Source organism: Onychomys torridus, chromosome 14 (genome assembly GCF_903995425.1).
Source record: "Onychomys torridus chromosome 14, mOncTor1.1, whole genome shotgun sequence".
Classification (NCBI taxonomy): domain Eukaryota; kingdom Metazoa; phylum Chordata; class Mammalia; order Rodentia; family Cricetidae; genus Onychomys; species Onychomys torridus.
In genome coordinates, this window is record NC_050456.1 from 48,780,725 (window position 1) to 48,803,075 (window position 22,351).

At 49.8% G+C, this 22,351-nt stretch overlaps 1 protein-coding gene across 3 annotated transcripts in view; it reads right to left on the bottom strand.

Annotated features, from left to right (window-relative positions):
• Actn1 (actinin alpha 1) overlaps nt 1-22,351 on the bottom strand; it is a 99,457-nt gene that overhangs the window by 19,640 nt on the left and 57,466 nt on the right. For all 3 annotated transcript variants that reach the window (XM_036206160.1, XM_036206159.1, XM_036206157.1), the window contains exons 3-8: nt 18,415-18,534; nt 13,234-13,320; nt 11,157-11,244; nt 10,637-10,715; nt 7,411-7,492; nt 5,986-6,071 (exon numbers count right to left, since the gene is read on the bottom strand). In XM_036206160.1, coding sequence (XP_036062053.1) covers nt 5,986-6,071; nt 7,411-7,492; nt 10,637-10,715; nt 11,157-11,244; nt 13,234-13,320; nt 18,415-18,534 — 542 coding nt within the window. The remainder of the gene's footprint in view (nt 1-5,985; nt 6,072-7,410; nt 7,493-10,636; nt 10,716-11,156; nt 11,245-13,233; nt 13,321-18,414; nt 18,535-22,351) is intronic.

The window sequence follows — 22,351 nt, forward strand, 5'->3', positions numbered from 1 at the left end:
CACTGGGCTAGGAGAGACCAGAGACAGTCCTCAATGGGGAGAAGAATGAGGAGAGATGGAATGGTAACCAGCCACAAGGCCTAGCACCCCACAAAGACCCAGCCTCTGGTGACCCCTAAGGGTACTGTATCTCCAACATCAGCAGGGACCCTGTGTTCCCAATCCCACTTCACTTTAGTGATTTTGTTGTTAGTCTCTCACTAGGTAGCCCTGGCTATCCTGAAACTTGCTCCTATTGACCAGGCTGGCCTTGAACTAACTCATAGAGAGTTGGCCACCTCTGCCTCCCAAGTGCTGGGTGTAAAGATGTCCACTATCACACCTGGCCCACTTGAGTGGTTCTGAAGTTGAGTTGTGGCCTCGTTCATATACCAACCCTAGTCCAAGGAGAAGTATGAACGTAAAGCCCTTTGGGGACCACAGGGCAGAAAGAAAGGAGACAGTTGAAGGTAGAGAAGACAGTGCCTATGAGAAGATACAGATAAACCCTGAAACCTGGAGACAGGTGACTTACAGATGATAAAGGATACATGGTTTGAGAAAGAGGAAGGCAAAGCCTAAATCTGGTTGATGAACAAAAAGAGTTTCTGTTACCCCAAAATGAGACTGAGTGTAAAGAACATGAGAACTGGAAGAAATGACTATGATACATGTGTTTTTTCCAAGAAGAATTTTTCGAAAAGGAAATGCCAACCAAATCACATGCCTTGTGGGTGAGTGTGCTGGGACACACAGGGGATGGGACAGAACAAAACTGTCCTAAAAGTCTCTCAAGTGAACAATCCAGAGACTGTACCCTACAGTGTGGGTATTGAACAGCTGGGACTCCAAGAAGAGAATGCAGGAATGGCCAGATAGGGACTCTCGGTCATCATCCCTGCCCTCAAACTCAACCCTGTCCTGGAGATGACAGGGCCCCTTCTCATAGAGATGTCCTGCTGGACCGCCATCTTCTTGAGAACCACTGAGTAACAGTGGCGAATTCCCTGAGGCATTGAAGAAACAAGTCGCTTCCCAGGAGCCTATCCCTAAGAGGCAGGATCCGGAAAGAATGCAGACTTTTGAGCACCAGGTCAGTGTGCTTCATGAAAATGGCTGGGGTGATGATCCTGCCTGGTGTTACCACAACTTCTTCCACCAAAGCCTTCCAGGAGGTGGTGTGGCTGCAGACACTGCCACAAACAAGTCATGGGTAGCTAGCTCCTCATGGTAGATAAACAACAGCTGCAGGCTGGCCAGGAACTTAACAAATCTTCTGCCTCAGGCCCCAGAGTACTGGGATTACAGGCGTGCACCACCATGCTAGCTTGCCACTATCATTGCCAATGTAAATAAATCCCAACTTAGACTTGCAGTCCTCCAGATGCATCCTGAATCCTGGGCTCAGCAACCATAAACTTATTTGCCAGGTTGGTGGGCTGGGTGGGGTATGAGTCTGTACAATTTTAGGGGCTATGCTCTTAAAGCCTTGATAGCCCCACAGTCAAAGAAGAGTCCTTTGGATGAAACCTGGGCAAGACTTCTACATGGGACTCCTGAGGGCTTTTTCCAAGGGTCTAACACTTGACAATTTCAGGTCAGCCTTAGCAGAAGAGAGCTGGAGGACCCTACCAGCATCCCCAAAGGACCTGCCTTTGGAGGAAACAGACCCACAGAGGATAAGAGTGAGTTCTTTAAAAAGAACCCACCTGTGAACACTTGTGGCTCACCTTGAGGGACAACAGTTGTCTGACCTTTGAGAAGCAGGTTCTTGAAAGACAGAGGCTAAAGTCCTCTGAATACTACTGTCTACCCCCGCCCACCCACTTCCTTCCACAGGCTGCAACCCTGAATAAGCCTGCCAGGGGCACAGGGGACCCACGCTTTCAAGTGGCCCCCTTATGAAGATGGACCAGTCACTACCAACCTCAGCCGGAGGGGAGACAAGGCAGCTTGGCTGGCCTTGCAGACCTCACCCACGGCGTGAAGGGGATCAGGCTGCAGATGGTGACAGCAGCCCCGTGACAGCCATCCGAAGCAGCTGGCTTCTCGGCTTCCCTCCCCAGAGCTACAAGAAGCCCTGGGCAGGGTGGGAGCGGAGGGGAAATTATCAGCAGCACAGTGTGTAAGCAATGCTCGCAAGGCTGCTGGAGTTCAGAAACACCAGGTTGGGCCAGGAGAGGAAGAAAGGGGCCTGGGAGAAAGGCAGAGATGAAGCCATCCAGAAGAAAACCCAGGTTGGGTTCAGGCTTTGGGTTTTCTATGATGGGACGGGCTGTTCTATAAACCCATGCTAGCGAAGCAGGCTGCCCAAGTCTTTCCAAACGGCAGACTTCATGAGATAATGCAAGGGAGCACAGGCGCCAGTGGGCCGAGAATACACTCCAGAGGAAGAGGCCAGATGCGTATTCCCACATTCTCCGGGACCACTTTCAACTGTTAGTACAACTTAACATACAACACTTTTGTTTTGTTTTGTTTTTACACAGGGTTTCTCTTTGTAGCCCTAGCTGTCCTGAAACTTGTTCTGTAGACCAGGTTGCCCTTAAACTCAGAGGGCCACCTACCTCTCTGCCTCCTAAGTGCTGAGATTAAAGGCATGCGTCACCACACCCAGCCACATAACATTCAATTATATATATATATATATATATATATATATATATATATATATATATATGAGCTATTATTCTTAGAGATTTAGCTATCTCTTGCCAGAGTTCCACCCTGATCACAGAGTGCCGAGTCACCAGAGACAGATCCATCTATAGAGAGGCTGTCACAATTAGGGTGTCATCAGATACCCAAACCAGGCAAAGTGACAGACCAGGGCTCCACCACCCACAACCCACTGTTTATATGAATGCTACAAAGATCTCATTGTTCATGTTTTTAGTAAAAATTCCCCGAATCTAGCTAAAACTGCCTTCCCTCCTGCCCAGTGACTGGCATCTAGTCTACCCCAACTCCCAAGCCAGGCTTGCTTAAGCCCAACCGATCACGGCTTCTAGCCCCAGCATGGAGCTTCCTCAAGACAAGCAGGCTGGGGTGGGTTTTGGAGACACATGTCTGTCCTGCCACCTGTGCCTCGATTTCCCCAGAACTCCCCGTTCTAGGGTGACTTGGCAATGCTGCTTTCTTCTCTTCTCACACCTCAAAGCTTCCGCCTTATCCATGACACCCTTCTTTGTCTCCGCTGTTAGAAGTGAGTGACTCCTTAGTGACGGTCTCTTCACCCTTCCCTAGTGGAACCTGAGCCTTTCCTGGGGCAGTGTTATCCCACCCTACACCTCCAAGCTCCAAGCTGCTGCTCAAAGAAGGCACCCTGCAGCCCCCCAGCTGTCTCCTCTGGACAGAGCCACAGCACAGAAGCCCTGCTGAGGCTGCCTCCTTGTCATCATGCCTTTCCAGACAGGCACAGCGTCTGTGGATGGGAATACATTTTCTCCCTTAGAAGGTTTACGCTCCTGGACCGAGTGATTAATGGACAGGTGGATGGATGCGGACAGCTCCACCTGTCCCTAAACATCCAGAAACACCTGCAGCAGATCCAGTTTGCCCCTTTGGGGGCCAGCTCCTAGAAATAGCTCCCCAGAGACCTCCGCAGCACCAGCTGCATAAACAAAACCCTGATGCTCTCCACCCATTCCAAACCTGGGAAGCAAGGAATCAGAATCCAAACCAGCCTGCCAAACAGCAGTTGGTCCTCACCCAATGAGGACAGTCCCTCAACAGCTGTGTCCATCATAAGCTTGCGTGGAAATGTACAGAGGCACATGTCTATTAACTGGGACCTTTCCACTTCTATTATCCATGACTGGCCAGAGAAAGATGAGGAGAAGAGGGTGGACCGTGGACATAGCTTGGCTCTGGAAGATGTCTGTCATGGGTACCAGCCACAGAGGCAGTCAAGACAAGACAAGAAGGCGAGATGCAGAGAGACTCCTTCATCTCCTTGCCCCCCAAACCAGAAGGACACATCTGTCTGGGGATGATCGCTCTAGGCAGATGCTGTAGAAGTGGCTGGGGACAACTCTGGATCAAGTGAGACACCCCACACCCCGCCACACTGTCCATGCTCCTGTCTATCCTGGGATGTGGACAAAAGCATGAAATGGTTGCAACAGGGATGAGAAAATGGGAAGAGGGCACAGGGGAGGGAGGGTTTCGGAGGGAGAGCCACACAAATCCCACACTCCCTACTACACACAGGATACATACAGCAGACCACATCTCGTCCATGCCATGCATGTGTGCATGCACACACGCTTACGTGCACACGCACATACATACACACACACACACACACACACACACACACACACACACACATACACACACACCCTCCTGAGCATTTTCATCAGCCAGGCCACAGAGAAGGAATCAGAGACAGGCAAGGCCAATGTCAGCAGGCATGAAGCCCAGGGCAGAATCCCTAAAGGCAAAGGGCATGAAAAAGAGAAACGGGATAGTCAGTCAGAGGGGGCAGGCCACCTCAATCAGCCTGGCCAGGACACTCTATGTGGTTAGTAGGCTGAGCACAAATGCCCAACCCTGGCTAAGAGGTCAGGGACGGGGTTCCAGAGAGGTTGGCGGGAGAGCAGCAGGGGTGAGGGGCAGAGGAAGAGAAGGAGTCAGGAGGCCAGCAGGGGGACTGGGAAGTTGGAGGCTGGCCACCACTGAGAAGGCAGGTCTGGGGCACCCATCCAGTGGGTACCAGGGTTGCTGCCGGCCCGTCTGGTTGTCTTTGGATAAATTTTTTAAAGGTGCCCTTTCTTGAAGGTGTTTCTATTATAAAAAAAAAAAAAAAAAAAAAAGACTGATTTGGTTAGAAGACATTTTACTGCTGGACATGAAGCCTGGCAGTAAAATGCTTACCTAGCAAGCACAAGGCCTTGGGTTCAAACCCCAGCACCACGATAAAAAGAAACAGACATCTTTGTTGCTATCTGCAGAGTAATTTTAGTAACTAACATTTACATCTCCACAGTCCATGGCACACAGGTGGCACTCTTATGTAATCTCCAGCTATCCATGAAAGGCCTGGCTGGCAAACAGCATGCAGGACCCTGGCCTGGACGTCAGGGAGAAGGCAGAAGGCATCTCCCAGCCCTGGCTCCGGCCTAGATTTAAGATGGCCTTGCTCAGGCAGGAAGAAGGGAGGGTCAGAGGTGAAAGGGATTCTGGGTATTAAGGGAATGGCTTAGGATCCAGGCTCTGATAGCTTGGCTGCCTTCCCCTCGGTGGAGTCCACCCAGAGGCTGGGCGTCTCCGGCATCTGCACGTGTGCATTAACTAACCCTCTCTCATTCAGGGCACGGCTGCTGATGTCCAGCGAGGAGAACAAGATGGGCCAAGGGAGTGGCAGGGAGAGTGGGCGAGGCCAAGGGCGAGCTCACCTTCTGCGCACCGAGAAGGCGTGGCAGTGACATGAAACATTAGGTCACATGGCCTTCCCCTCCGGCCTTAGCGTGCCTACACATCTGCACAGAGAAGGAGAAGAGGTTGAGGGAGAAAGCAGAACAGCGTGGAGCAAACCCAAACAGCAGCAGTGGGCAGAGAGCACGAGAGACGGAAAGGGGACCGGTGGGAGGAGAGGCGAGGGCCAGAGGGACGTGAGCAGAGAGGGAAATGAGCAAGGGACGAGGGGTGGAGGGGTGGAGCTTCCACTATGCACTTCAAAGAGGTTCCTCAGAGGCCATGAGGAGGACCCACTGATCTCCCACACCCAGCCCTCCTGCATGGGCCATGCAGCTGGTTCCAGAGGATGAGCGCTTGCTAAGTGTTCTTGGTCCTAATACAAGGTGAGAGACCGCAGAGTAGTGTGAGAGAGGAGGCGAACAAGACCTCTTCATAAATACAGCTGGCTATCCACGAGACCAGAACCAGGCCTTCCAGCCACCTGCACCGGGACATGGAGGGAGGGAAGGAGGGAAGGGTAGGAGGGCATGGCTGGGCTCTGGCATGAGGTGTGCCGGGCAGAGAAGGAGCAGGGGTCCCAGGTACCTTCTGGGCTCCAGAGAAGGCATGGTAGAAACTAGACACGTAAGTCATAATGGCTTTCTCATCGGGCCGGGCGGTTCCGACGATGTCTGGAGAGAGAGAAAGAGAGAGCTGCCGTTAAAGCCGCCTACTGAACATACCGTACACATCTCACAAGGGGATGGATGCAGAAGCCTGCATACTGTGAAGCAACCTTGCCAAAAGGCCCATCCTCAATCTAGCCAGCCTCCAGAGTCAACTTCCACTAACAGGAACACGGGACGCAGAGGAATGGGGACGGTGGTACCCCAGGAGGCAAGCAAAGAAGCCCACAGTGAATACCCTACTAGTGGCTCTCCTCCAACCACGAGGTCAGCGGCATCAATAAGAGGGGTTGAGGGAAGTGGGGGAAGGGCTGAAGATGGAAATGACATACAGAACTTACCAAACAAACGCATGCATGAATACAGCCAACCCATGGACTAAAGCCAACCCACTCTCAATGGCAAGTCTCAAGAGGGGACTCTGGCTATGAAGGTGACAGGTGATGTATCGGGAATTACTGTCACGTTTGCTAGATGTGGAACAGGGTTTTGTGTTTTTGAGAGTCTCACTTCTTAGGTAGCCCAGGTTGGCCTCAAATTCACCATCCTCCTGCCTCAGCCTCCCCAGTGCTGAGGTGACAGGCATGTGTCACACATCTGGTCTGTGGACAGCATTTTGATTACATGCAAGATACCCATCTTTCCTCCCTCCCCAACTTGGTCTTTCAAATTAAAGTTTCTCTGTGTAGCCTTTGACTCAGAGATGCGCCTGCCTCTGCCTCCCAAGTGCTGGGATTTAAGGTGTGTGCCACCACCGCCCAGCTAATACCCGTATCTTTAAGGCACGTACTTGGAAGTAGGTAGCGGTGACTGAGATTTGATTTAACCCAGTCCAACAAAGACAGCAAAAAGACAAAGAAGAAACATAAGGTGTGAAGGACTATCAACAATCCTTCTGGCATGGTGGGCAATATACCATCTCATGCTTCTGTGCATGTTTGGAATGTTCCTGAATGCCGCTGGTGGGGTTGCCAGGAGCACAGGGCTGGGGGCAACCTTGGACACCCTCCCTACCCAACTCCCGCACACACCCTAGACTCCCTTCAGCCCCTCAGCATGGAGCTGCGACACTGTAAAATGGTATCAGTGTTGAAGGGAGCCCAAGGGACAGTGGCCATGGTTCCCACTTCTCCCAAGGACAAGGGGCAGAGGAGGAAGGCCTCCCCTTCCCTGTCCAAGAAGCTTGTTCTTTGCAGTCTAGGGGCTACCAGCCAGTGCCTCTTCCTCCGAACCACCCAGAATCCCTGGCAGGCAAGGGACCCCCAGCTCTTCAAGCTGAGGTCCCAGCAAACATCCTCTCTCCCTTCCGCCTCAGCTGCTGGGGAGCAACGGGGAAAGCCCTCACCTTCGGCATCCAACATCTTCGGGATGTCCAAGAACTTCTCTGCCACATCAAAGGCTGTGTTCAGGTTTGTGAGTGGATCGTCCTAAAGGAGAAGAGGACAGTGATCATCCAAAGAGTCACACGTCGCAGCCTATCCCAGCTGGGAGGGGATGGGGGTGGGAGCTGACGATGCTCCACCGGCTCTTCCCAGGTTCTGGGTGAGGAAGGCTGGCCTCAAGGCCAGGGGCCACTAGCTGGAGGCTTAAAACATTACCCTTCCCACCTCAAGCTTCAGGGGTGAAAACCTCGGGCCTCATGCTAGAGTTAGGGTAGGAAAGAACTGCTAAGAAACGATGCTGGGATCGGGGAACCATCAGTCCTCGCAGGAAGTGCGCGTAAGAAATGCAGATGTATGGGAGTGGGGATTTAGCTCGGCAGTAGAGCGCTTGCTTAGCAAGCGCAAGGCCCAGGGTTCGATCCTCAGCTCCACAAAAATAAAATAAAATAAAAAGAAAGAAACGCAGATGTAGTTTCCCCCCTCCAAACTCAGTAGTTGAGCTGTGTGCTCCTAACGCTGAAAGATTAATTAGAAGCTGAACCCCTCCGTTTTCCCACGTGTTGGGTTCTTCCAAGCAGCCATGGCTTTTTGATAATTTGCACCTCTGCTATCCTCTCCAGAGAGCTAAGTGGGGAGAGGGGTGCACAAGGCTGTGGGGGACCCTGGGTCCCTGCACCCTGGAATGTACTTCAAACAGAGAGTTAAGGTAAAATGGCGCAGCTGAATGCCTCCCCAGTCCAGCAGGCTGCATGTCAGTCTCACAGAATGGCGTAGCTAGCTGCTGGGGAGGAGGGCACGGAGGGTCCTGGAAAAATTAAACTCCTGCACCTGAGGCTCGGGGACCACTGCGAAAGGGGCAGCAGAAAGACTGTAAGAGCTGGAGAGTTTGCTGTGGGACTGTCTCCGACAAATGGCGGAAACTAGCCCCAAGAAGTCTCGCCAACATGGCTGCCTAAAGGTGACGGAACAAAGACGGCATTGATAGACTCGCTAAGGTGGAAGGAGAAAGCTTCAACCCGGACAAAGAACCACAGGCAACTACGGAATGCCGAGAGCTGGAGAACCAGTCTCCTCCACACCAAGTGGTCATCTAATGGTCCTCATACGGTCAGCCCTGAAGACATGTGCATACAGGTGACATTGTATGGACTGAACAGTTTATATTTATGTACTTAGGACACACACACACACACAAAACCACTAACAACAATGAAGACAACAACAGGGCTGGAGAGATGGCTCAGAGGTTAAGAGCACCGGCTGCTCTTCCTGAGGTCCTGAGTTCAATTCCCAGCACCCACATGGTGACTCACAACCATCTGTAGTGAGATATGGCGCCCTCTTCTGGCCTGCAGGGACACATGCAGGCAGAACACTGTATACATAATAAATAAATAAAACTTAAAAGACAAGAAGAAGAAAGAAAAGAAGCCATGATTTGAAAGAGCAATGGGGAGGGGGGTGGTTCATGGGAGAGTCTGGAGGGAGGAAGAGGAAAATGATGTAATTTATTTCTCCAAAAAAACTTAAAAAAGAAAATTAAACATAGGATTCCCACTCAGTCCAGTGGTCCACAGGATTCCGAGAGACACCGAAGAACTAAAAACACGGTCTCAGACAGAGATGTGTCTGCTGGTGTTTTACGGCAGGCAGCCTTGTTCAGGAGTCAGAAAGCGGAAGTCAGGCGCTCACCAATGTTCACATGAAAAGTGGACTTTCCCCTGCAAAAACAGCTGAGCTTGTAGGCCGGGACTCTCTTCTCCCTTAGAGGTTAGCCTGGGAATGGTGGTTCCAGCCCTAGGTACAGGACCAGGCCTCAGGCTCCTCTCCATTAGCAGATGGGCCCTTGCCGGTGAGCAGGGGGGTGGGAATCTGTCTCCTCGTCCTAGCAAATCTTGGAAGGGGGGGTTGGGGGGGGCGCATTAGTTTTGTTTTTGGCAGCTTGTTCATCTACCTACACCCTAAAAAAAGCTGCCAGGGCAAGAACATCTTGGTGAGCAAGACGCTCTGGGACACAGGTGTGTCTATGGAGGGGAGGCTAGGCTGAGCACTGCCCTAGGTATCCTGGGAGAAGGGGAGAAACAGGCTTGTATTCCTAAAAAGATCCCTTGCCAAGAGTCCTACATACTGGTGGGTTCCATTTCCTTTTCTTTCCAGTGTGCGGCTGGGAGAGCTCGTGACACGGGTTCCTGGCAGGTAAGAACGGTTCAGGCCAGGCCTCAACCAAGGTCTAGGCCAGTGTCCTTTGAACAGCTTGGACACCTACAACCACCAGGAGCTTACAAAAGGCCCACCTCCTCACCCCCTCAACATACACTTCTCACTCAAGAAAATCACCACGGACACCCAAATATAAATGAAGGTGACATAACGGCACACAACTTCAGTCCCAGCCTGAGGCAGGAGGATCACTTGAGTCTATGAGCTGGAGATCAGCCTGAGCAATAGAGTGAAACCCATCACCACCTCAAAAGCATAAATAGAGCCAGGCGTTGGTGGCGCACGCCTTTAATCCCAGCACTTGGGAGGCAGAGCCAGGCAGATCTTTGTGAGTTCGAGACCAGCCTGGTCTCCAAAGCAAGTTCCAGGAAAGGTGCAAAGCTACACAGAGAAACCCTGTCTCAAAAAACCAAAAAAAAAAAAAAAAAAAAAAAAAAAAAAAAAAGCATAAATAAAACTGAGTGACAGGGTTGGGGATTTAGCTCAATGGTAGAGTAGTTGCTAGCCTAGCAAGCGCAAGGCCCTGGGTTCGATCCTCAGCTCAAAACAACAACAAAACTGAGTGGCAACACAGGACACCAAACCTACAGCATCTGCCTACAACTAGACAGCAGGTAAGGGACACGGGACAAAATGTCTCTCAGGATACATGATGTTCTACATCATCAATAAGTACTGTCACCTTATGAAACCAGAAATAAATAATGTAAAGGAGAAATGTCACTCGGCATCCCATCACTCAAACACTGTGGCCTCAGTTCTGGGAGCTTCCGCGGCGGGCTGTGTATGTACACAGGGAACTGTGATATGCACACTGGATAATGAACAGAGAAAGCGATTTTTCTGCTCGCTTCCCGAGCTGGCCCTTTCAGGCTGGGCACTGGGCTCTGAGCAGTGGTCCTGTCCTGACCTCCCTCAGTATGTCTCCAGGCAAGAGAAGACCGCGGGAGATCAGGTGAACACACGTACCTTCCGCAGCTTCCCATAGTCAATCAACTCGGGCCGGTGTCGGTGGATCAAGGCACAGAAACCAAGGCCATCCTTCCAACTGTCCAGGGAGAGAGAGAGCAGGGCAAGTTGATGACTGCTGCCATTCATTAGGAAATCCTCTGGAGCAGGATTTAAAACGCGGGAGAGAAAGGGAGACTTCTGCCTGCCGCATTTCCAGGTATGGATGGGGTCAAGTTTTTTCCGAGTGGTCACAAGTCGAGATGAACCTGCCACATCTACCCTCCCCTTGCTAAGGCCACACACCTCGAACAGAGCTCTGGAACCCTGGACTGGGCTTCCTGACATGATCTTTGAGGGGGTCTTGCCAGTATCATAAACATGAGCAAAGCTGCACCAGGCAGCAGTCAGACCCAAGACGTTATGGGGAGGGACGGGGGATTCAAAGAGACAACACCCTTCCCCAGAAGGTTTTTTTCCCCTGACTCTTCCAACCAAGGGATGAGGGGAGATCCTGAGGAGGCCGGCCTCCAGCACTCACCTGATGTGGAAGTTCTGGATGTTGACATTTTTATACGGGGCTGTCTTCCTCTGACACCACAGAAGCAACCCTTCTTTAGCTGATGTCTCTGTGAAGAAGGGGATGGGGAGCAGGGTCAGTGGGCTGACCTAGGAGAGTGAGGATGCTGCTTCTAAGAGACCCTAGGGGGGCCTCAAGACCCCAACTCTGTTGCTATAAGGAAGGAAGAAGTCCGGGGCCATCCTGTCCATTTGTTTGGCAAAGTTGGAAAAAGTTACTTAAGAAACAGGAAAGTGGAACTGGAGAGATGGCTTGGCGGTTAAGAGCACTGGCTGCTCTTCCAGAGGTCCTGAGTTCAATTCCCAGCACCCACATGGTGGCTCACAACCAACTGTAACAGGATCTGATGCCCTCTTCTGGCATGCAGGCATACACACAGAGCACCCATACGTTATGAAAAAACAGAAACAAAAAACAGAAAAGTAAGCCACTTGCACCATAGACTAAAATGTCCAGACAGCTGCAGCTTGCCAGGGTATCTGCCCAACTCCCTTTTACTCAAGAAGTGACAGTGATAGACAGTAACTCAGTAGCTGCTTTCTACTTCAAGGATGACTGGAAGAGCCTATGAGATTTACATGACCGGAAGGGGATCACGCAACCTGTGGGGTGAGCATGGAGGGACAGGAAGAAAGGATTCCTTCCTGTGCAGGTTCATCTGAAGTCGGGCTTCCTCCTATTTACTGCACTGATTTGGCTTCGGTGCCCTGTCACTCTCTGAGGGGATGCCGGGAAACTCCCAACTCCAAGGTTACAGACTGCACTGCCTCTGTGTGTCCAGACCTGTGAACTGCAGGTGGCGGCATTTAGTAAAAAGAACCTGATTGACCTCACGTATTTTTAACTAATAAAATGGATTTTAAAATAATGCTAAAAAAAAAAAAAAAAAAAACTATAGATCTAAAGATTATAATTTTTCAAGCACAATCAATTGGTACGGGGAGCCAGGTGTAGTGGTGCATTCCTTTAATCCCAGCACTCCTGAGACTGAGGCAGGTTGATCTCTGGGGGTTCAAAGCCAGCCCAGTCTATGGAGCAGGTTCCAGGACAGCCAGAGGTATGTGGTGAAATCCCGTCTCAAAATAAATTAATTAAATAAATAACCTATGTATAAATTGGGATGGGGCTGGAGAGAGGGCTCAGCAGTTGAGACCACTTAGTCCTCTCCTAGAGGTTTGGTTTGGTTCCTAGTGCCCATGTTAGAATAGCTCACAATCATCTGTAACACCAGCTCCAGGAGCCAATGTCTCTGGCATCTGAGGGCACCAGCACCCACCTGTACATAACCACATACGGACACACATGCAAATACACAATTTAAAAAAGTAAAATAAATCTTCATGGGACTGGAGAGATGGCTCAGTGGTTAAAAGTATTTGTTGCTCTCCCAGAGGACTCAAGTTCAGTTCTCAGCACTCACTTTGGGAAGCTCACAACCGTAATTCAAGTCTCAGGAGAGCCAATGCCCTTTGCTGGACTCTGGGACACGAGGCACACACACAGTACACAGATACACATGCAGGTAAAAAACACCCTTGCACATAAAAGAAAAAATTTAAATACGCATATTTAAATGCATTTTAACTTCAATCTCATTATTTAAGAAGGTGGTTTTTGCATGCATATATCATGCACATAGCAAACCACAAACAGTAAGTGAACACCGAATCACAAAGCTCAAAAATGGCAATCAAGCAATCAAGCAACCAGCTCATACCAGGGCAACCTGTGCCGGCCTGGACAGTGGCCACCAGGGGGAGCTATGGGAGCAGTGGTGGACAAGGGCCGCTCACTTTCCTATGATAATCCTTTTCTGCTAAGGGCCCAGTGAGGCTTAAGACTGAACCACAGCAGCCTTGGCCTTCTGGAAATGAGGACTGCTGCTAGGCTAACATATTTGCGGGGAGTTATTTGAAGTCATGGTCATTGTTGCCCCAGGTGAGGGAGTTCTAGATGAGCCTAGAGAAGACGACTAGGTAAGGGAAGGCAAAGAGAGAGGTAAAAGTTCAAGAAGGAACAGAACACAGCAGAAACCCACCTTCCACAGAGATGTCCTGGATGGCAAAGCGAAGGATGATGGTCCAGATCATGCCCAGGGTCATCTTCACATTCCCGTCCACAATTTCTATAGAAAACAGTGGCCGGGACATGTTAGGTGGATCATAACAAGGCCGACACACATTCCCAGCATTCCCATGTCACTTCCTGTACCCCTTAGAAGTCAAACATCACAAATCCCCCCACTTTCAGGGGGGGGGGGATATTCATTCATTCATTCATTCATTCATTTATTTATTTGTGCTGGGGATTGAACTTATGCACCTCGAACCCCCTTGTCTAAGGCACACCCAGCTCCACATAAGAAGTCTGTGAAAGTCAGTGGATCGACCAGGATGGAAACCAGGAGAGAAGCCCATCTGAGCAAGACTCTCTTGGAAGAGTGGGTCCATCAGAAAGGATGCTCTACCTGAACCACAGTCACCCAGTCTGACAGACCGGAGGGGACAGATTTCTAAGCTCTCGCAGAGGTTGCGGGGAGGGCAGCGGTGATGACCTAGGGGTCTGTGGCCAATCACAGCTCTTAAAATAGCCACTGATGCAGAGAGCCAGGATGAACAACAGCAAGTCACACATGTCCATTTTAAGAGCTGCCATCTTAACCAACCCTCTGATTGGTCAACCTCAAAATGCCCTAAGCATTAAAATAGATTTTTGTTTTTAAAACCCACTCAAGATGACAGCTCAGACAACCTGCTATATTTGGTCCTCACATTTTTCAGACCTTATAATGCTACAATTCTATTACTTTTTCCTTCCTTCTTTTCTTTCTCTCTCTTTCTTCATTATATATATATATAATCTCCTAGAAACAGAGAAGTAAAAATATAAATCAGGGCTAGAGAGATGGCTCAGGAGTTAGAATAGTGGTTGCTCTTCTAGAGGATCCAGGTTCAATTCCCAGCACCCACACATGGCAGCTCACAACCATCTGTAATTCCAGTTCCAGTGGATCCAACACCCTCTTCTGGCCTCCACAGGCACCAGGCGAGCATGTGACGCCCAGACATACATGCAGGCGAGCGCATACAAAATAAAAGCAAGCAAAAGTCCATTCCTCTTGAGAGGGCGCTGATTATTAATTATTGGGGAGGACAGACAAAGAGCAACTTCCCTTGAGGACTCATATCCCCAAGGATATAAAATACACCTGTAAACAAGTAAACAGATGTACTATACATCAGCCTAAGCCACAGAGCTCTCTTGGTCTTGTGTGGGCTGAAAGGTGAGGTTCAGCTGCAACTCCAGACAGTAAGCTGGCCCATGGCAAGGTGCTCAGAGAAGAGCAAGGTACTCCCTCTGCAACACTACTGCTTGGGTCTGCACTGGTGTGCTGGGCAAAGAACACCAGTGTTCACTTGAGACACATCACTGAGAGCCACAGACAGCAATGGGCCACGGGTCCATGTTAAGAGCCACCTGGGCAGCAGGCAACCGTTTTTCCCTGACCAGCACACTCAGCCAGAGCTTTGCAGGAAATGCTGCGGGAGGGGAGAGGCCTTTGAATCCGTGTGGAAAGCTGGGATGGGGGAGGGCCACGTCCTCAGGCTGACCTGTGGATCCTCCTGCTCCGCCTCCCAAATGCTGGCATTACAGGTGCGCTGTTTCCAAGCCCCACCTCATAATGACTTACTTCTTCTAAAGATGTGCTTTCACCTACAACCTCCAGTTCATCAACATCCGTAACACTGAAAACATTAAAACTGATAGACACAGACTCTAAGCTCTCACAGGTAAACAGGTGAAGAGACGTGAGCAAATACGGAACACGAAAACGGGTCTCATTTTCCCAGACGTTAAATTCGTAAACTTTAGAAACAAATTTAGACGCATACACATTATTATTACACTGTTAACTAGGAGCATAATCTGGCTTTAAAAAGAAAAAAAAAAAAACCTCACTGAAAGAGCTGGCAGCGGGGAGTAAGCATCTCAGAGCTGTTCAGTTCTGGCAGTGAAATTCTATCTCCGTCCCTGGCCAAAGACCCGTGGTGCAGAGTGAGGTTCCTATCTAAATACCCTTGTTGTTCAGTTATTTATCATGGAAACTCTGTTCAAAGGACAAAGAGTGACTTAAGTCCCCAGAGCCCCAGAGCCCTTCTGCTCAAAGCCATGGCTTTCCACCCCACCCAGAGTCCAGTGACCAGCGAGGCCCTCTTGGGCCGGCTGAGCCTCCTGGACCTTCCTTCCATCCTCGCTGGCATCCTGCTTGTTCCTGCTCCAGGAATATCCACATGGCCTGTCCCTCCCCTCCCTACAGGCCATCCCACAGTAGCCTCCTTCCTTGACCACCCACCTGACCTTGTTCTCCACCTGACATCTGCAGGTTCTTCCCATTGTCTTCCGGATGGACAAGGGTCAGGACTTTGCTTGTCCTGCATCTCTGCTCAGAGCCCAGTACAGGCCTAGCACCGAGGAAGGCCTCCAGGAATGAATGAATGAATGAATGAATGAATGAATGAATGAATGAACGAACGAACAAAGGAGGCATGAATGACAGTGAGCAGAGGCACACAGGCCTGTCATTGGCCCTGGAGGACTTAGCAGAGCTTAGCCACTCCCAAGGCAGGCCCAGGTAACAGCTCGGCTGTGCTCAAACAGATATTAACAGGACCATTCAACATTGCATTCCTGAGGTTTTAATGACTCAGGGGGAAAAAATCCTTACAATGAAATTTTATGGGCAGCATTTTGACTCTGAGGGGGAATTTCTTTTTTTTTAAGCTTATAAAAGAGATGGACACTGAAGTTCAGCCTTCCTGGAACAGAGGCTCTCCTCTCCTCTGCCCGACTCCAAGAGAGCCAAACACTATGGCCCACCTTTCAAGCACTAGCAAGACAGTTTTTTTTGGGGGGGTCCTCTCGCCCTCCCCCGGAACTTAGTGAATTCTAAGTCACAGCAAGGAGACAACATTAACCCTAGAGAAAAGGAGACACAGTGGGGTGTGCTCAGTTAAAGAGTCCCTGCACCCCAGAGGACAAAGCGGAGCCCGTCAGGGTGGATGAGGATTAGACCTCAGCCCTGGAGCCTGACCTGGGCTCTGCCATGGAGGTGCAGTCTGGTTTAGAGAAACCTGCCTTTCTACCTCTCTGGCGATTTTCCTGAGCCTCGGCTCCCCTCACCCTAAAAGATGGTCCGTCAAACCCACATCTCCACTGTCCTGAGGCGGTGTCCAGGGATGCTTCCTGCTGGGTCAGGTTCAGGCTAGCACAGGACACGTATACATCCCCCACCTCTCTCACTTCCTCTTTGGTTATCCTTTCTAAAATTCTGCTTTTTCTGACTTCTTTTTATTTTTAACCAGCCCTAGAGGCCCCGCATTCCCACTCACCAACAGTTGATGGGATCTATGCGAGCCCATCCTTTTCGGAAGGAAAAGCTCTTTCCAGTTCACTGCAGTCCCCATCCATCCCTCTTGTTCACCTAAGCCCATTTCCCACACCCTCTCCTTTCCTACCCTGGTGGGGACCTGAACTGGTGCCAGACCACTGAGTGGATTTTTCTTGGCTCTCCCTGCCTGAGAAAACTCTGCCAGGCTTCACCCTTCCCTAGTAGAACAAGATCTTCTTTTCTTTTTAGTAAGAAGCAAAGAATGTTTGTCTAGCCACAGAATGAGTACCTGCCACACACTCGGGCTTCGAACACACACCCAGTATCAGTAGCTGGAAGCTGGGGCCGCAGGCTGGAGAGACTGCAGCCTCTGCCCTTGAGATGCTCAAAGCCATAGGGGTGCCAGGATCCAGAGGCATGGCTGCCACCTTGAGCACCAACCCCAACAGTTAAGAGAAGGGTCAGCCAGTTTTCTCAATACAGGGCCTGCCAGGAAATAGTTTTGGCTTCACTGGCCACATGGTCTCTGCAGCATTGACTGAACTTCACCGCCCACACCAAAAGCAGTACCAGATGACCGGCAAACAGATATGGTTTTGTGCTCGGCTGTTCACCAAAACCTTTGTCAACCAGACTCAACCTGACACACTGCAGTTGGCTGCCCCTATTAAAGCTGATGAATGGGCATAAAACCCTTCCGTGTCTGGGGGGGGGAGGGGGGGGAGGGACTTTTCTCGTTACCCACAGGAGATCGACTCTCACAGATTTAGGGGGAACAATATCACCCTCACCCTGGTGCATTTCTCTGGTATCATACAGAACTGGACTTGTGCCATGGAACAATATTTGTACTCTGTAAATATGTACTACTCTTATTGGCTAATAAAGAAGCTGACTGGCCAATAGCTGAACAGGATACGGTTAGGAGGGAGAGCCAAACTGAGAATGTTGGGAGGAAGAAGGGAGGAGTTGGAGGAGCCGCCATCCAGACACAGAGAAAGCAGGACGTGTATGAAATGAAGTATATGGGTTAATTAGTGAGAGCTAGTTAGTGATAAGCCTGCACTACCAGCCGAGCATTTACAATTAATATTGAGTCTCCATATCGGTTATTTGGGAACTGGTGGGCAGGGAAAGAAAAGTCTGCCTACAGACTTGGGTTCTAGCTTGGCCACTTACAGAAGATGGGACCAAAGCGAGCGGTCATCTATACGCATGTTTGTCTACGGTGAGGGTAAGTATTAGATACTCCACCCTGTGGGGTCACAGGTTAAAGCATTTCAGCACAGCTTTCCTCACGACAAATGAGCCCTCACCTACATAACCAAGGCCACGTCTTGGCCAAGTGAGTCAGATGGCGTCTTTCAACCTGTTGGTGTCCAGCAGCATGTGCCCAATGAACATGTGTGTTCATAGGTTATGCCATCAGAGGGCCCTTCGAGCCAGCACAACATACATCAGAAGCCCTGCCACATTCTAACTGTGAAGAGCGCGCCACAACAATGGCTTCAACAGCTCTTTGTATTAAAAGGGAACAAAAAGTCTTGACGTGATGGCAAAAGAACCAGGGAGAAGCTGCTAGGAATGCTGCTTTGTAAACAGCATTGACTCTCCAGGGCGCTGTCGGCCACTGGGCACGCCTGCAGGACATGGAGGGCAGGGAGGTACGGGGTGAGGTGCTCAGCACTCGGGGTGCAGCTGCACATCATAAGGACAGTGAAAGACTGGGGAAGGGGTGAGTCCTGGTGTGATCCTAGGACAGTCCGTCCTGTCATTACAGGAGTCGAGCAGAGAGGACGGGGTACACCGGCCACACAACATCATTCTCACCTTCGGCACCGATGGACACCAGCTTGACTCCTTTGCTGGCTATGAAATCCAGGGCCTTGTTGACGTTGGAGATCTTGTGCACTCGCATCTTGCCCCGCTCTGGCTTGGCCAAGCGTTCGCCTGATCAACAAGGAAGAACATGAAGGTGAGGTAGGATTGTCCAGGATCCGGGGCCACCCTCACCCACTTCATCCAAAGCGCTTCTTAAATGGCCACGTGCATGATTCGCCTCTCGGATGTTCAGAGTGATCACCGGGGAATCAAAGAGAAGTTGATTCTATCTCGCTTCTACCTCTTCTACTTCTCAGAGACAAACCTGCGTGCCTTCGCTCAAAACTTATAGCTTGATTTTAAAAATACTTTTAAAAATGTGTGTGTGTGTGTGTGTGTGTGTGTGTGTGTGTGTGTGTGTGTGTGCGTGTGTGTCTATGAATGCCATGCATGTGCAGGTATTTGAGGAGACCAGAAGAGGGCACTGGATCCCCTGGCGCTAGAGTTACAGGCAATTGTGAGTCACAAGCTGTGGGTATTTGATACCAACTTCTGGAAGAGCAGCAAGCCTTAGTCTCTCTGGCTCCAACATTTATTTATTATGTTCCTAATAGATGCCAGAGATTGAGGTGCTGGGTATATGAGAGCAAACAGGTTTCTTGCCTTTCATGTAATTGTAGTCCAGTAGGGAAGGACAGGTCTTAAAAGGCAGACAAATTAACATATACAGTGAGCAACTACCACAGCCTTCTAACTACGATGTACTTACACCCCCAAATGACAATTGAAACAGGTGTACGGAAACAAGATGGAAGAATCAGTAGATGCGGACTAGAGGAGACCAAGAATGCTATAAACAAAGCTTAATGGGCATATCTGGTGGGATTTCAGCAACCAGAACACCAACAGAAACGCCAGTCAAGTCTGTACTCAGGAAGCTTCAGACAGGAGCAGGCACATGAATGGACCACAGGCATTCGTGTAGCATTCTGGCAAAGAATTGGCCGATATGTTGTTGGTGTCCTGGAACTCTGTGGGAAGCTGAGTTTAAAGTTAATAGTTGGGGAAAGAAATCTCGAGACAGCATCCCATTCAAGCTGTGGCATAGTTACCAACAGGTGCTCTTAGCAAGGTTCACAACAAGAATCAAGGGCAAAGTGCAAAAGAAAGACCTGGAAAATCTGAAGCCTCACCCCCAAAGGAGCAAACTCAAAGTTGCGGACAGACAGGATGTGCCTGCTGGAGATCAGCGACATTAAGAAGAAGCCAAGACAGCACTGATAGGATCCAGCAGTTTCATAATGGATTTCCCAGCTCTTCCTCCGTCCTGTGTCGGAACTAGCAACCTGTGACTAACAGAAATGTTTTGGATTCTATTGACTTAGCACATCACTAGCTACCATTGCTCCAGAGGCTTAGAATGCCATCAGACAGCATCCTGGCCCCCCGGAAAAGGCCTCCCCACATCTTGCTGTAAATGGCTCTCTGACGTACTGTTTTAAACTTGCCTTGACTTATGGTTCCCTTTGTTCTGTAAAACTGTATACTTCATGAAACTGCTTCCACACTGGAACATGGAATTTGGGGTAACTTAAACCTGTGTGTTCCGGGCCATGGTCACTCAAAACAGCTCCAGAACAAACTATCTCATATTCTCTTTTTAAAAACAAAGACAAAACAAGCCAAGCACTTTTCGGTGGGTCAAGAGGAAAAATGCCTTAATAAGAGGGATGCCTTTGACACCTCAGGAACTGGCCATCCGCCACAGGCTCCATAATATAAAACTGTAAAATCTTTTGAAAGTGTTCCCCTTCAGGGGAGGGCAGTGAGGAAGGATGAATTAGAACGAAGTGTTAGGGCATATGCATATACAACAAAACCTGTTAGTCTGTATGGAAATTTTAATAATACAATAGTAAGTCACAAGTAAAAAAATAAGTTTTCCTTTCAGAAGAGACCTGCTAGGGTTTCCTAGGTTCAGCTTCTCAGGCACCCAGAGGCCACTGCAATGTGGGATAGGAAGGGACAGGCAGAAAGAAGCCTTGGCTTCATCCATATGAAGCTGATTTTGCAGGCATGCAGAATTCAGGAGTTACAGCGCTCTGGTGGCTTCTACCCAGAGTTCAAAGGAAGGCCTGGGAGGCCAGGAAATGTATAACACGGTTGAATTACCTACCAAGAGCTCTGTGGGGGTAAAGCCTAAACTGCAACGGAAACCCCTTGAAGATGCTGGGAATGTGCAATGTCAGCCAACGAAAGCCCCAGGCAGTGGATGCAGCAAGACAAGAGAAAAGCCCGTGGAAGGAAGGGGTACCCAAGCCTGCTGAGGTTCGATCACACCATCATGCCTCCCCAGGACTAGACACGGCTACACAGGCTGTAATCTTCTGAGTTCTGGTCTGATTTTGGTACTGTTCTCCCTCTCTATGCCCAGTCCTCTCATTTGTACCACTGTACGTTAGAGGCACGCAAGTTTCATTTACATATTTCTTTATTACAAGGGTTCAGAACTAATAGATTGCCCTGCATTTCAGTAGTGACTCTGAATTTAACCTTCAGAACAACGCTGGGATTATTAAGATCATGTAGACTCATGGAGAGAGATCGAATGTAGTCTCTTGGGGTTCCGGGGTGGACTGTTAGGGTTTGACATGACATGTTTGGGTATCAAGTTGACAAGCAGTAACTCTCGACGCTCAGTCTTACAGTGTTGACTTGAATGGATTAAGAGATGCCGAGATTAGTCAAGTGCAAGTCTGTGTGTTCTCAGAGATCATTAGGTCATTAGGGATCTGACTAATCAACAGATTAATGCCCTGTCAGGTTCATAATACGATGGCATTATTAAAAGGTGGTGAAAAGCAGAAGGTGGGGCTTGGGAGGAAGTCCATCACTGGAAAATGTTCTGGCCTCTTTGTCTACTCCCTTTTTTGGCCTCTTGCTGCCATGATGTCCACTGATCTGCTCATCCACATCCTCCCCGCCACAAAGGGCTGATATTTGTGAAACCGAGAGCCGAAATAAGTAATTCTTCACAAAAAAAAAAAAGGCTAAAATGGTTATATTTCCCATTGTATATATTTTGCCCTACCCAGGTTTTACTCTAAAGGATATGTGAAAAGCTGTTTTTAAGGAAGCGAGCCTGTCAGAAGTCATGCAAAGCACAGGGAATGGGACACGTCATCTGGGGAGATGGGAGAGCTTCCCAGCGAGGCAGAGGGAGGACCTGAGCTCTGCTACCTTTTTGGGAATAGTTAGTTGGAAACTAAGCAGGTGCCAGCTCCCAAATGATCCTGAGGGCTCTGCAAAGGAATGTGGACTCCGGCTGGAAGCCCTGGGGAGGCACAAAAGCCTTTGGAGCAGGGAACAACGTGACCATATTTGGGCAGTCAGAGTGCTGGGCGGCAGCGCACAGAGCCGGGCTGCAGAGAGGAGGGGAGGGTGGAGACTGGACTGAAGGTCTTAATGGTTTCCTCTAGGTGGGAGTCACCTAGAGGAATGCAAAGGTTAAAAGGGTGTCGTGAAAGAAGGGAAGAGAACACAAAGAATGTCAATGTCTAGTTGGAAAGAAGGGCAGAGGCAGAGCAGTCTGTGGTCCCAGGTTAGGCTTAGGATGACCAGATGGAGTCTGAAGCAGCAAGAACAGAGGGCCAGCTACTGCTTTGCAGCACCCAAGTGGACATGCACAATGCCATGGTTTGTCCCCTAGTGGGAAAGGCCCTGGAGGTTTGGCTCCAGCATGGTGATATTCCAAGTGGTAAGATTAAGATTTTTAAAAGACAGGGCCTAATAAGGTCATCGGAGTAATCCCCCCACAGGGATAGAGTAAGCAATGTGACATCTTGATTGACCCTTTCTCTGCTACACACACACACACACACACACACACACACACACACACACACACACGCACACGCACACGCACACACGCACGCACGCGCGCGCG